Source organism: Diabrotica undecimpunctata, chromosome 4, assembly GCF_040954645.1.
Source record: "Diabrotica undecimpunctata isolate CICGRU chromosome 4, icDiaUnde3, whole genome shotgun sequence".
In the NCBI taxonomy this organism is placed as follows: Eukaryota; Metazoa; Arthropoda; class Insecta; order Coleoptera; family Chrysomelidae; genus Diabrotica; species Diabrotica undecimpunctata.
Window position 1 is genome coordinate 20,689,449 of NC_092806.1, and position 15,500 is coordinate 20,704,948.

General features: G+C 33.6%; 1 protein-coding gene across 2 annotated transcripts in view; it reads left to right on the forward strand.

Annotated features, from left to right (window-relative positions):
- LOC140439283 (uncharacterized) overlaps positions 1-15,500 on the forward strand; it is a 73,814-nt gene that overhangs the window by 37,355 nt on the left and 20,959 nt on the right. For both annotated transcript variants that reach the window (XM_072529099.1, XM_072529100.1), the window contains exon 3: positions 8,828-9,078. In XM_072529099.1, the coding sequence (XP_072385200.1) occupies positions 8,828-9,078 (251 nt within the window). The remainder of the gene's footprint in view (positions 1-8,827; positions 9,079-15,500) is intronic.

Genomic DNA, 15,500 nt, shown 5'->3' on the forward strand with positions numbered 1-15,500 from the left:
GATTTAAGTAAAGTTACCTTGGTACATTTAAAAAGTTATCAGTTTTTTAATTATTTTAAATTGTCTGCGATAGCATGACTGATATGACGAAATTGTTATGTCTGTGATGCCAACCAAAAACAAAACATATCGTAAAATTTCTATAAAATACAACAATTGTTTCAGTATGATTTTTGATGCAGCAGAAAATTATTTATTGCAATATGGAGAATTACAATAACACCTATGTTTTAGCAAGAACATAATCATAAAGATTCCCACATACTAATTATTATTATTTCTTAATTAGCTTTCGTACAAGCAAAATTTTAATGATTAGTAATTATAATGAAGCAACAACACAATTATTTTTGTTTGTTAAAAGTGAAACATGAAAACTCAATATTTGCTTTTTAACAATTCGAGGTTTTTGTATTCATCACAAGTTTTTTTGACAAAATTCATCGTCATTAATATCTTCTTCTTCAAGTGCCATCTCCGCGGCGGAGGTCGGCAAACATCATAGCTATTCGGACTTTTGAGACGGCTGCTCTGAAAAGTTCATTTGATGTACATCCGTACCACTCTCTAAGGTTGCGCTGCCATGACATTCTACGCCTCCCAATGCTTCTCTTTCCTTGGATCTTTTCCTGCATAATCAGTTGGAGCAAGGTGTATTTCTCTCCACGTGTAATATGTCCGAGATATTCCAATTTTCTTGTTTTAATTGTATTTAAAATTTCTATTTCTTTATTCATCCTTCTCAGAACCTCTTTGTTTGTGACCTGTTCTGTCCACGATATTCTCAGAAGTCTTCTATACACCTACAGCTCGAATGATTCCAGTTTTTTCATTGATGTCGCATTCAAGGTCCAAGATTCCATTCCATAAAACAAAGTCGAAAAAATATAGCACCTCGTCAACCTAACTCTTAGTTTTAATTTTAAATCCCTTGTACATAGCACTCTTCTCGTTTTATTGAAATTTGCTCTAGCCTTTTCTATTCTGATTTTGATCTTCTGAATGTAATCATTTGTGGAGTTAATCATTGTCCCCAGATATGCATATTTGTCCACTTGTTCGACGTTGGTTCCGTTTATTAGAAGATTCTCGTTGTTTCTTTAAGTTTTCGATATTCTCATAAATTTCGTCTTCTTGACGTTCATTGTTAGACCGAACTCTTTTCCATACTCCGCTATTCTGGTCACCAGTCTCTGAAGATCTTCAATATTTTCGGCTAAGATCACAGTGTCGTCCGCATATCTAATGTTGTTAATGGGAACTCCATTTATCTTTATTCCAGCTGTTTCACCCTCAAGAGCGTTTTTCAGGATCTCTTCGGAGTAGGCATTAAAAATAATTGGCGACAATATGCATCCCTGTCTCACTCCACGTCTAATTTCAATTTTTTCTGACAGCTGTTCGTTAACACGTACTTTTGCTCGCTGTTTATAGTATAAATTTGATATGATCCTGACGTTGTTGTAGTCAATCTTCTTTGCTTTCAGGACATTCATTAATTTTTTATGTCGTACTTTATCGAATGCTTTATCTTTGTATCAGTATATTAAGTGAAAAAAAGAGCTTCACGCGTTAATAGGCTTTTGCGAAAACCAAATTGTGTATTATTAACTTGTGGATCATAAATTGTGTGTCATTAATATAAACAATTTTTTTTAGATCTTTTCCGTTGTACTAACTTTAGGTGTCCAGTTCAAAAAATTTAATCTTGTCTATCCAGAAAATAGCTGACTAAATGGCCATAACAGTCGTGTACAGGAGACCGTGTTCAGTATGCAAGGATTCTCCAATAGATGGAAACTAAGTAGATGTGTTGAATCTTGTATCGCTCCACATTCACACAGAGTATTAGAATCAGCAGACAAGAGTCCTAATTTCTTCATGTTGATTTTACACTTCAAAGAAATAAAAATACTCTGTTACGCAGACGACGCAATATTGATAGCCCAAGATGAAGATAGTCTGTAAAGACTGCTCCACGGATTTAAGAGCAAAAGAATTTAATATGAGAATCTCTTCTCAAAAAACTAAAACAATAGTAGTCAGCAAAGAACCAACCAGATGCAAAATAGAAATTGATGGCATCAGTATTGAACAAGTATTGGAAATAAAATACCTGGGAATTACACAGTCTAGATATGGAGACCTGGACTAAGAAATGAAAGATCAAGTACAAAAATCAAATAGACTGACAGGATGCCTTAATAACACTATATGGCGAAACAGACAACATTAACACTGAGATGTAGTCAAGAATTTATAAAGCCTGTGTAAGACCAATAATGACATATACCTCAGAAACAAGACCCGATACAGCCACAACGCAAAGGCTACTGGAAACGGCAGAGACGAGAGTACTGAGAAGAATTACAGGAAATACGCTGAGAGATCGAAAGTGAAGTGAAGGCATTAAAAGAAAATGTAACGTACAGTGTAAAAATAAATGGACACAAAATTTAAAAATATAATGGAATAACCACATAAGCAGAATGGAGGAGACCCGTGTCGTCAAAATAGTAACAGATAAGTCACCAATCGGCAGAAGAAGTACCGGACGACCGCGCCAAATATGGAGTGACAACCTTCCATAGAGGTGTTAATCCGCCAATAAATAAGCTCAGTTGCTTGTAAAGAGGAAGAAGAAGAAAAAAAATAAGATTTTACACTTAAATACTCCGAATCACAGACGATTGAAAGTCCTCGACACAGGCTAAGAAAAATGGCTACCAGACAAACGTTCCTCTCAAGGATTCAGTTGGAAAGAAACAGCGTCTTTCTATTTGACAAGACGAGTTCTTTCTGGTATATCTTACAGATGGATTGATCTGGCCAGAAAGCTTTTCCTCTTCACGCTGGTAATCGTATATTTATTATCGCGAATCTACATCTCTTCGAATATTAGGTGGAATAATACCTACGATAGGGAAGAGCTTATGTATGGGTGTACCATCTATTTAGTTAATGTTTTGTCTCTGAGGGAATTTTACCATTCGAGTATTTTATACAAGTATGTGCTTTTGTTTTCTTATTAATTTATTAATATTTTCTTCATTTTTCGATAAATATTAAAGCTTTCAAATTTCTTTTCGTATTCCTCATTTTCCCGACACTGTTCATTTAGCTAACTTTCTTTAGCTGCTTCTATTTCTTTTTTCGTCCTGGAATTTAAGAGCTTATACTGTCCACAATGATCCGAGTATATATTATTGCCTGATATATTGAATTTCTCCATATGTTCCTAATTAAAATCAAATCTATTTGGCTTCTGACAATATGTGTTTTTCGATCTGCTGGTGATTTTCAGGAATATAGTCTGCGCTTTGGTAAGCCGAACACAGTATTTGTTATAATTAGATCTCCACTTTGGCAGAATTCTAAGATAGTCTATCTCTAAGTCCATTTTTCTCACTTAACAAACCCAACAATCAATGACTCACCTGCTCCCTTAGCAATTTTTTCGTTAAAATCTCCTAATCCGATTATTAACCTATGCTTCTTTGTTAGATTCAGAGCATTATTTAGTTAGTTGTAAAACGTTTCATCCTCTTCCCCATCTTTATCGGCTGTTGGAGCATACTCCTTTGTTATGTTTATCGGGACTCCCTCTGTCTGAAATTGGCGTAAAACTAAGTACCGCTCTATTAACTTTGCTGACTGTGAGAATAACTACATCATATAAATAAGATGAATCTTCGTTACCACAGTAGCATCTCGTTTTTCATTATGAATTTTCATGTTTCTTGCCACCGCATCTTGTTGATTTCTTCTTCTTCTTCTTCCTCGTCATAAGCAATTCTGCTTGTTCATTGGTGATTAATACTTCTATGGAAGGATGTCACCGCATCTTTTGCGCAGTCGTCTGATACTTCTTCTGCCGATTGGTTACTTATCTCTTGTTATTTTGACGACACGGGTCTTCCCCATTCTGCTTATGTGGTTATTCCATTTTTTTTCTGTTTTGTGTCCATTCATTTGTACATTGTACGTTACATTTTCTTCTAATGTCTTCTTCACTTCTTTTTAGATTTCTCAGTGTATTTCCTGTAATTCTTCTACGTACTCTCATCTCTGCCTTTTCCAGTAGCGTTTGTGTTGTGGCTGTGTTGGGTCTTATTTCTGAGGCATATGTCATTATTGATCTTACACTGGCTTTATAAATTGTTGACTTCATCTCATTCTGTTTCGCCATATAGTGTTATTAAGGCATCCTGCCAGTCTATTTGCTTTTTGTACTTGATCTCTCACTTCTTTGTCCAGGTCTCCATAGCTGGACAGTGTAATTCCAAAGTATTTTATTTCCATTACTTGTTCAATACTATTGCCATCAATTTCTATTTTACATCTGGTTGGTTCTTTGCTGACTACAATTGTTTTAGATTTCGGAGATGAGATAGTTATATTAAAGTCTTTTGCTCTTATGTTAAATCTGTGGATCAGTCTTTGCAGACTATCTTCATCTTGGGCCATCAGTATCGCATCGTCTGCGTAACAGAGTATTTTATTTCTTTGTTTCCCATTCTGTATCCTGTTTCTTTGTTAACGCGTTTGATGATTTCATCAATGATTAAATTGAAGAGCATATGGCTCAATCAGTATCCTTGTCTTATTCTTCTGCCTATTTCTATAGGTTCTGTAAGTTGTCCATCTATTCTGACTTACACTTTGTTGTTTTCTTAGATGTTTTCGATAGTTTTTATAATATTTAGGGGAACTTCTCTATTATACAGAAGATGGATTACATCTTTAAGTCTTACTCTGTCAAACGCTTTCTTTAAGTCAATCAGACACAGAAATGCTAGTCTATTATACTCTAGTGATTTCTCTATAATTTGCTTTATAACGAATATTACATCTGTTCACGATCTTCCACTACGAAAACCCTGTTGTTTATCTGCTAAACTTATCCTCTGATTTATTAGTACTTGTAAAATTTAGTTGTAAGTTTGAGGGTAGTATTTAACAAGTTTATACCTCTGTAGTTTTCTAGCTGTTTTTATCTCCTTTTTTGAATTGTGAAATTACTTCGCTCGTCTCCATTCTTCTGTGGTATTTTATTGTGTTTTATAATGTTATTAATTATTGTTGTTAATTGTTCTGTCATTGCTGCTCCACAAGTTTGGTATGCCGTCTTTACCTACTGCTTTTCTGTTCTTTCAAGTATTTTACGAACTTCGTGTACATTTATATTATGATGTTGATTTTTAATATATTTATTTGCAGCCGTTTCATTTCCAAAATTACATTACCCATTTCTCCTACTACAAACAGACTTCTTACATTCCAAGTTCCTACTCTGATGCTCCATCTAGTTATATCATTTTGTTAAAGTATTTACCCAGATGTTGCTTACTGACTACCGAAGAGGCCTCGTACTCTCGAGTTTGCCCCCTTTTGCCAGATCTTGGCTCCCTATTTCCATGATCATTAAGATTTTCACTGTTTTTTACTATCCATGTTGATTTTCTACCAGAGATGATCTGTTGAACCTTTAATGCGGTGGTTTCCACTTGCCTTTTGCATCCTTATGCCGTTGACCAAAATTTGGCTCTTCCGTCTTTAAGACAAATTCTAGACCTTAGACAAAAGTGTGTCTTTTTGATTTTATGTGAGCCCTAAAAGTAGAGCGCTGCCATCTCTGCCGTTCACATCATTGATGTGAGCGGCATCTTCTTCGCCATGGATGCTGTTGTAGACTTCATCCGTGGCCCAGGAATTTCTGAGTCAGAGAATCTGCGAATGGCATAAATTGATTCACTTTCGCTGATAAAAGTAGTTCCTACCTCAACCCGATTAGCTACCCGCTACCAGCTATTTCTATTATTCTATTATTTTACAATTAGTATTTCACTATTATATAAAATAAGGCTCCTTAAATGTTACGTGTACTCAGTGCTTCTGTACGGAGTAGAAACGTGGACATTGAAGGCGAAAACTTTGTCAAAACTTCAGGCTTTTGAGCTATGGTTATACAGAAGGATCCTGAAGATACCATGGACAGACAACGTCACCAATGAAGAAGTACTGCGGAGAATGAACACAACCGCGGATTTGATCAACTTCGTGAAGGGCCGTAAGCTGCAGTACTTGGGACATATAATCAGAAATCAAGGCAGATACAAGCTACTAGAATGCATTTTGCAAGGTAAAATTGAAGGAAAAAGGGCCCCCGGACGAAGAAAAATATCCTGGCTTGCTAACCTGAGAGCATGGTATAGAAAGACCTCAAGACAGCTATTCCATATAGCAACCAACAAAGTCATCATAGCCAGAATGATCGCCAACGTTCGGAACGGACAGGCATCCTAAGAAGAAAAAGATTTCCCTATTGTTCGATTTGATGTTTAATTTCTTTTACTGTGGTTTTCTCAGCACTGATCCTGCCATGCTTCTCTTCATTCGTTTCCCGTTATCATCCACCACTTTCTGAGTGAAATTTTCCTCCATTAACTTGTCATATCAAATTGTTTGTAATACCTGAAAACAAAGTTTTTATAAAAAATCTTCATGAATAATAATTATAGCGAGAACACGAAAACTCAATATACCTGCCGTACGTAAAAACATTCTCCTGTGTTTTGCATTAATCACTTTTTTAACAAAATTAAAAACGTAAAAATAGCGCCTGACCTTGATATACACTCTTTCATTTAATTATTTTGCAATAATGATGAATTTCCAGTAGCAGTTTTCTAGTAAAAATAATTGTTCTACTTTTTACAAATTTACGTTGACGTAAGCATTTCTTTTTGTTGGGATGTTCTGTTTCACGTATTCTTTTAATTATTATGATTAATAGATATTATGTAATTACTAAATAAGCTTGTAGAAAGCTATGCGCTTCTTATAATTGGCTCGAAGATGTTTTCTTTCCGCATTAATATTGATTATACTTCATTGATTTCTTTTCTACAATATGATTATCTGACTTATTATGGTATTATATATAATGTTCGTCGAGAATATTTATTTAATTTCATCAATTTATGATAATTTCAATTAATTTTCTGTAATTCTTGGACCATGTTGATATTAATCTTCTGTAGAGCAACCCATGACAACAAAATTAACTTGAAAACACAAATAGACTATTATTTAATTTGCAAATGTTCCACAAACGGAATACTTGATGTAAAAACATACTATGGAGTTGATATTAAAACTGACTTCAACACATTTATTGTCACAATATAAATAAAAATAATATAAAAAAAATAATAAAGAATAATATTATTCAAGAGCTTCAGAACGGGAAATCTTCTAGACCAGACGGAGTTCAAAACTTCTATTTGCAGAAAATAGCATCATTCCTAACTTAAGGAACAACTTATTTAATATAGAAAGAACAGAATAACACTTAAGATCCAGCCAAGTAGGTACCTTTCAATTACTTGCCTTCTAACTTTGTATAAATTGGTCACATAATCTGTAGTCCAGTGTATTTACAAACACTGTGCTCTAAACAATGTCATAGAGCCTCAACAAAAAGGATGCGCTGAAGGTTTCATAGGTTTCATAATTCTAAATCGTTTCAGTCATTTCCACATAAGAAATCTCTTTACTACTTTTATTGACTATAACAAAGTCTTTGTGTCAATGCCGCATGAATGGCTTATAAAATTATTAAGAATATATAAAGTCAATGATAATATAGTGACATTTTTCATGTCGTTTCTTTCTTGTGTTCTGTCCTATGTCTGGTCTGATACCCACGATGTGATTAAGATTTATATTGAGAAATTGCAACTTTGGAGGCGTAAAATATTAGCAAACCCCTGCAATTATTTGAGTTTCCCTAAAGTAGAGACAATCTAAGAAGAATCATGCCTCAAGGATGTTTATGAAGGATCAAGTTTAAAAATCCAAATCCAAATTCCAGAAATACTTTCCAAACACTTGTGACGATAATAATTGACGAATTTCAATTGATCCATTCCATGTCAACATAGACTCCCTGCCTGAATCTCTTTAAAAAGATGCTTTGCAAATAAAACATGATTCCTCTGCCAAATACAACTTTGACATAATGGACAAACCTTCATTTTGGTTAAAATATTTCAAAGTGTATCCTAGTGTATCATGGGAAGCTCTTCGTTTATATTTACCTTTTTCAAACATCTATTTGTGCGAGAAAGCATTTTCAACACTTGTGGCAATTAAAACAAAGTATTACATCCATCCCACTAACCACTAAATCTAAACAACTAAATCTATATTTCTTTTATTAATCATTTTTGTATTTTATAAAAACTGATATTATTATATCTTATGGCAGTATAAATAAATGTTTTATTTTCTATGTAATACTTATTTGTTTTTGTTTTGTTCCTAGGCCCATACAATTTATTGTTAAGGGGTGGGCGCGCGAGAAACTTTCATGTCAATAAAAGGGGGCGTGGTACAAAAAAGTTTGGGAACCCCTGCTCTAGAAGATAAGAGTATATTGTCGTCACACATTGATACTCGATCGTCCGAGACTTGTCTGTTATCTAACAGGGAGTGCTGGGTAACAATTTACCACTCTGAAATTGAGATAGACCTATTAGTGAAAGATACTGTTTTCGGCTGATTCTACTCCATTAACTTCCCTTTAAATAACAACTTTAAATATATCTAAAAATCCTTATTTATGGATGTGCAACAGTGATATAAAAGTTTAAGTAATTAACTGCTGCATTTGAGATAAATGGCAATACAAATTATTTTTTCATCATAAGAACCTGGAAAGACTATGAACACGTGTACAATTTCTATTTTAGCGATTAGTGCATTATTTCAATATTTTTTTACTAATATTCACAACATTGAAACTATGTAATATTTTTTCCAGTTCTTTGTCCGCGCTTTATAAAAAAGGAGGCACTTCTGAAATGGGCCAGTGGCAGACTTCCCCCGACTTGGTCCTCGCATTATGCGAAAACTTTATCTGGTGGTATAGAAGATTTATGGCGAGACGGATCCTTACTGTGTACTTTGATAAACGCATCTATCCCTGGAGCGTGCCCAAATCCTCATAGACATTGGAAGAAACCACCCGTGCATGCACAAGCCATGGCGTATAAATATTTTGGAGTCATACCGGTAAATAATTATATTTTTATAATAATGAATTACTTGAGTGATTTAAATAAACAAAAAGCAAATTACAAATCTTAGTCTCAAGAAATTATTTAAATTAAATTACCAGTGCTTGTAAGTGAACTAAACTCACTTTTATATCATTAAACCCAAGTCTTCTTAATCTTATAAATTCAGTGCTAAAATGACTAGAAACCATTGTTCGTTTAGTCATGTTGTAACTGGCTGATTGACATCTAGACTGTCATTAAAAAAAACTTAATCAGGAACATTGCTTAGGAAAGATGCATGTTATTATACGAACATACAAGGCGGCACTGATACCGATCAGTGTGATGTTCTACTAAGCATCTGTATTTGGTTACTGTCTTGTATAATGGTGCACGATGGCTAATTTTTTGTAGTGACAATCACAGAGAATGCATTAATTTCTTGGGGTGGATAAAAGTTTTTTGGAACGTTGATTCCTTGCTCTTGAATCTCAAGCTTCTTATTATCTGTATTAGTTTGAAGAGGGACTTGAGGTCATGGTTTTTTTTTAATATTTTGTTAATTCAATTTATAATATTTTTAGTACACGGCAAGACAGCTTAACCTTTTGGTTCTCGTTGTTAATCGACATTGCCGTTGACTCTATTTGGACATGTAGGTTGCTCAATATTTCTTGAAGTATAATCGTTCTGACTTAACTTTTTTCTTCTATTTCTTGTAGTGCCTATCTGTTTTGGAAGCTGGCGACCATCATGGAAATCTGTATTTTGCAAACTGCTGCTTTGAAATGATTTGTGGTTTGTGTTGAACCACGTCTCTAGACTTTCAGCCAGGAAATCCTTCGCCTTTCTGGTACCCATTTTCCTTCTCTTTTTCCCTGTAAAATTAGTTGCAGCAATCCATAGCTTTCGCTGTTCCTTAATTCTCTTGCAGTAAGCCTATGTGAAAGTCCAAGACTCAACTCCCTACAACAGTATAGGAAAGATATAACATCGTAGTAACTTTATTTTTATGGATATTGATATCATGAGATTTGAATAGCTTAGCAATTTTTAAAATGCAGATCTTGATGTCTCTATCCTACATTTGATTTCTACTTTTTTCTATATATTTTAATTTTTTATTCAAATATTTAAGTTCGTTTAAGGTAGCATCCTTTAAGGTTTTTATAACTTATCTATTTAGTTTAACGTGGTAATTCTACTTGTTGAAATAACAGTTCCAGTGCATTGGTTTTCGGTATACTCTTACGTTCAAGTTTGCAGATGGATTTTTGTTCTATTAATACAAAATCACTAATAGTCAAACCACCGACTCTTTGGTACCAGTTTCTTTTTAGCCATTCATGCTGTATATGTTTAGGATATTTTTTTTATCAAAGTGCATAGTTAACCATATACGCTAGAATGTTCCTGGTAAAAATTAATAAATTAATTTTTTCCTGGATATCTATTTTCTTCTGGGTTCACTGCTACTAAAATTTTGTTCCTATCCTATTGTTTCTTAATTTTTTATTCTTCAAGTTTGTTTATACATAGTAATTGTCACTAATTATACATTGTAGTTATTCTAGGTATACTTACTTTGATTCTAGAAAATTCAAATTTATAATTTGTAAACATATTAAATAAAATTTTTTTAATAATAATATTTTTCTGTTGAAGTGTTTTGTGGTATATAATTACTTGAAATCAGCTTATCTTTTTCAAAAATATATTTTTTAATGTTTTGATGCATGCTTAGAATAATAAGGTTGATTTGATAAGATTAATGAAACATTATCTCTAACTTTATTAGATAGGAAATAACGCATGTTTACGCATAGTTTTGCCAAATATTTTATAATGATGTAACTACTGACCATAACGTGAAACCGAAATAGAAACCACGTAATACATTCAAAAACTAGCAGATAAAAGGTAAAAATCTAAATTTAATAAGAGATAAATGTACGATATATATTATAACTAAACCAGATATTAACTAATGAATGCGGAACTTTCCAGCGAATATGAAATTTCACGGCGATCTGACAAATCATCAGCATCGTCATTAGTAGAGCCGACGGAGAGTTGACCTCTAAAAACTAGATGAACAAGCGGAATTTTGCTGAGGATGTCAATTTTGGGACCCCAAAAAAAGATGCAAAAAAGTTTGCCACTCCTACTCCCTAAAACCTCCCCTCGAAGGGGGGGAAACCGGAAAAAAATGATTTACTAAGAATCTGTATGAATGTCCTCTCGGAAACAACGCTTAAAACGACCGGTGAGTTTGAATGTGAATTACGCGCGCGAAATCAATTTTAAATAAAATTTGCGTTAACTCGACAGTAAAAATTCTTATTCATCTTTTTCTTCCTTCTTGTATGTAGGCTTTAAAGCCTGTTTCTTCTTCAATATTAGTCTCCTGAATTGTCTAAATTATCGCACTATCTTTTTCTTGGTCTGCCAATACTGCTTCGTCCATTTGGTGACTTATCTCGTGCTAATCGTACTATTGAAATGATATTTATTTAACTGTTGTCTTTATTCAATTTATAATGTCTTTATTAAAAGGTTCTTATTTTAATTTATTAAAAAGCACGATGACTTATATTAATTTATTTATCGTACAATTAAATCGCGACCGCGAATCTTCAAAACTAACTCCTTCAATGAAAAATCCATTATTATATATGAAACCACAACTGGCCTAGAATTCAGGAGAACCCCTCTGATGTATACTAGAAGGTCATCGTCTGACCGGTTTTCTTTCTGCCAGCTGGTAGAATTCTCTCGTACAATCTACAACATATTAGTGAATTAGTCATAATATATTTACGGTTATTTTTAGGCCATGATATTTATCGTAACACTATCCTATCCTCTGCCATTCTACTAATATGTTCGTTTCACTCCTGTTTCTGTTTTGTCACCCATCCATTTATATCTTCTATATTGTTTTCGCATGTCTCCCTATCCAACAGACTTTTCCCTGATATTCGTCTATACAACATAATATTTGGATTTCTTTGTTCCCCATTCTGTAGCCATGACCTTTACGTACTGCTTGTATTATTTCGTCCATTATTATATTAAAGAGAAGTGGACTTAACGAGTCACCCTGTCTGACTCCGCTTTGTACTGATATACACTGTGTAAATTTACTTTTATCTTTGCCTGTATTCGATTATAAAAGTAGATGTTTTCGATGGTTTGTATAATATTGATTGGTATGTTGCTTTTATACAGTAGGTGTAAGACGTCTTCGACTTGGATGCGATCGAAAGCCTTTGTCAGGTCTATAAAACATAGATATGCTGGTTTATTGTACTCGATGGCCTTTTCCGTGATTCGTCTTAGTAAAAATACGACGTCTACGTAGGATTTTCCGGATCTGAATCCTTGTTGTTCATCTGATATTAGTTTATTGATTTTGTTGGTTAGAACTGTTGTGATAAGCTTAAGTGCGGTGTTCAGTAGATTTATACCTCTATAATTGTTGATGTCTTCTTTATCTCCTTTCTTGAACATTGGTATCATTATGCTGTTTCTCCATGCGTCTGGTATAGTTTTTGTATAAGTTTTGTCATCTCTAGGGTTATACTTTCTTCTCCGTGTTTTAGAAGCTCGTTGATTATTCCGTCTAGTAATAGTGACTTTCTATTTTTGAGTGAATTTATGGGTATTTCTACTTCCTGAATTCGGAATTGTATGGCTAAAATAAAAAATATACCCCATAATTTTCCGTTCTCGTTATGTACGAAGAAGAAAAGAGGAAAACAAGGTTGTTTACCCTTAATAGATACAAGAAATGGACTTAGGTAGAAAAGGAATCAGCTTAATGACTTGGTCGAAAGTATTATGACCTTGGATAACTTAAAACAATTTTATGGTTTTCGGAATTAATTATCTGAATACAAATGTATGAAGAAAAAATTAATACTCAATTTATTTAAAAGATATAAAATATATTCTCGATAAAACGGGAGAGATGATGATATAATTAAAATCGTTTTAATTTCTGGCAAGTGTATAAGTCTTACAAGAAAATTACAAACAATATAACTTACCGGGACAATTACGGAGCAAAAACCAATAAAACCAAAACAATTATACTTCTTTCCCTTCTAAATAATCAAATAAAACTTTCCTCTACAACTTAAACCGTTTCTCTTAACAAAAAAACCAACACAAAACAGAGTCTTAAAACTTTTGTATCCAGTAATTGGACAATGCTACGAATGTTGCTATTATAGTTTTAATTATTAATCGGTAGTGAATATAACGCGTAGGAGCCTCTCAGATCTTAAGTCAAGTCGCGCATCTCAAATTCTACTAACTTGAAGACTTTCCAGTACTTAGGTCGACAAAATGAGTTGGCTAACTCTTAGTATTCATAAATTACTATTTATATATTTAAATTACTTATCTACGACATCACAAAACGTTAGAAGTCCACCTAGCGTCATTTTTTCTCACCACGTGTTCGGCCTAACTCCACTTTATATGTTCTATCCATGGACGTCTATCCTTTCCAAAGCACTCTAATTTTTTAACAGATTTTTTCGAAAGCATTAACGTTTCTGGACTATAAGTCGACACTGCTAATCTGGGCCATCTCTTTTGTCTAAATTTCCATTTTGTTCCCACAAGGTGGAAGGAAATACTGTCAAGAAATCCACTTGGGCAACATTTTTTACTCTGTGTCGTGCATTTCATCGGCAGAATGGTGTGGGGAACGCAGTAGTCGCAATACAAATCTCTCCGATTAATCAGCCAGTTGTTGTACAGCTGTCTGGTGGTTTTCCAATTGAGCGTGGTTCAGATGAAGATGAATGTATGTGTATTTTGTGTTAAATATTTTAATATCGACCTCATGTCGCTTCAATTTTAATTTTTAATACATTTAAAATTGTAATCAGAAAGTTGTTACACCTTTTTAAGTGACTAGTTTCAATTTCTAACTATGTTTTCACTGATATTGGTCTGATAAGACCGAAAACGTTCTGATGAGAGTCTAATCCATTTGAAAAATTTCATTTTCTATTAAATTTTAAATATATATAATCCATTTTCGACAATAAACTCTCAGATTCTAAAGGTGTCCATTATATAACCTTAAAAAATCATTATTAGAATACTTTACTTGTAAACACCACATTGTAAGAAATACCTAAGAAATACAATGTCGCTGATTAACAAGGAAAATGTCTCTTGTTTAAATACATAGTAAATTTAATTTAAGAAAAGCAACAAAAATAAAAGGATAATACAATTTTGCTTAGTCCGTATAATAATAATATAATAATTGCGTATAAGCCAACTTGTCCTCATTCAACATGTGGTAACACTTTGAGATACTTCTTTGTGCAAAATCTGGACAGGTGCACAACGTCATCAAACTTTGCCTTCGAAATAGAAATCAAACCTACAAACAGAATACTTAGTTCCCAATACTACTTCATTAATTTATTACTATTTCATACCTTCATAAAGATAGTCGGGTAGTTCAAACTCATTGTCTTGCAAGCTAGAGTGCTATGATATTGGACGGCGGTTTGCTATTACTGCAGACTTAAACAGACCATTATATGAATTTCGGAAATAAATAAAACGAGGGGGCAATTTTACAGCCTTGGCTTCTTGGAGAGGTCTAGTTTTAAAGGGGCACTTCTTGGTGTAAGTTTTGTTCAGGTGGGTTGACCATTTCCTAAATAGCAGCTGATCCACCTCTATTACATTAAAAGGAGAAGGTTTCACTCTGGCTTGACGAAAAATCTCCATCCATTCATTTGGCTGCTCTACTTTAGCTTTTTGGTTAATTAGGCTCATATTCCTATCTGCTTTAAGATAGGAATGGCCTCTTATAGGAAAACATATTTTTATTTTATCATATCTTTTTTCATTGTGCACTAAAATGTGGAGAAATCTTAAAACAGTATAATTCTTGTTTTGTGCTCCGCATGAATTACAGAACATGGAAATACGTCGGACATTTATATCAAGATGATTGTATACGAAATCGTGCAACATTAAGCACACATTATCACTACCTTTTTTTCCTACTGCTTCAAGATAAGTACAAAATGTACTGGCTCCTGTTGATAAAGTGTGGATATTAAAACTATACAAAGAAAGTTGGCGCCTGTAGTAGATGTCATTTGTAGAAATGTTAGGTGTTGGTAGGTTTTTCTAGAAATCCAAACAGATTGCTTCTTCATTGCTGCTTTTTGTAGCTTCTCGTTTTCTCTTATAAAATATATCTGCTTTTAATTTATGGAGTTTATTTTCATTTTCTAAGCGTCTTATTTCATTCTCCAGCCTAACAGCATCATCATTATCTCCTGAAATAATGTTACCCTTTTCAACTTCTAGGTTCTTTATTTTCACTTGGAACTCATCACATGTACTGCATGTGTCTTTCCTGGGATACCCAAATGACAAATGAAATTC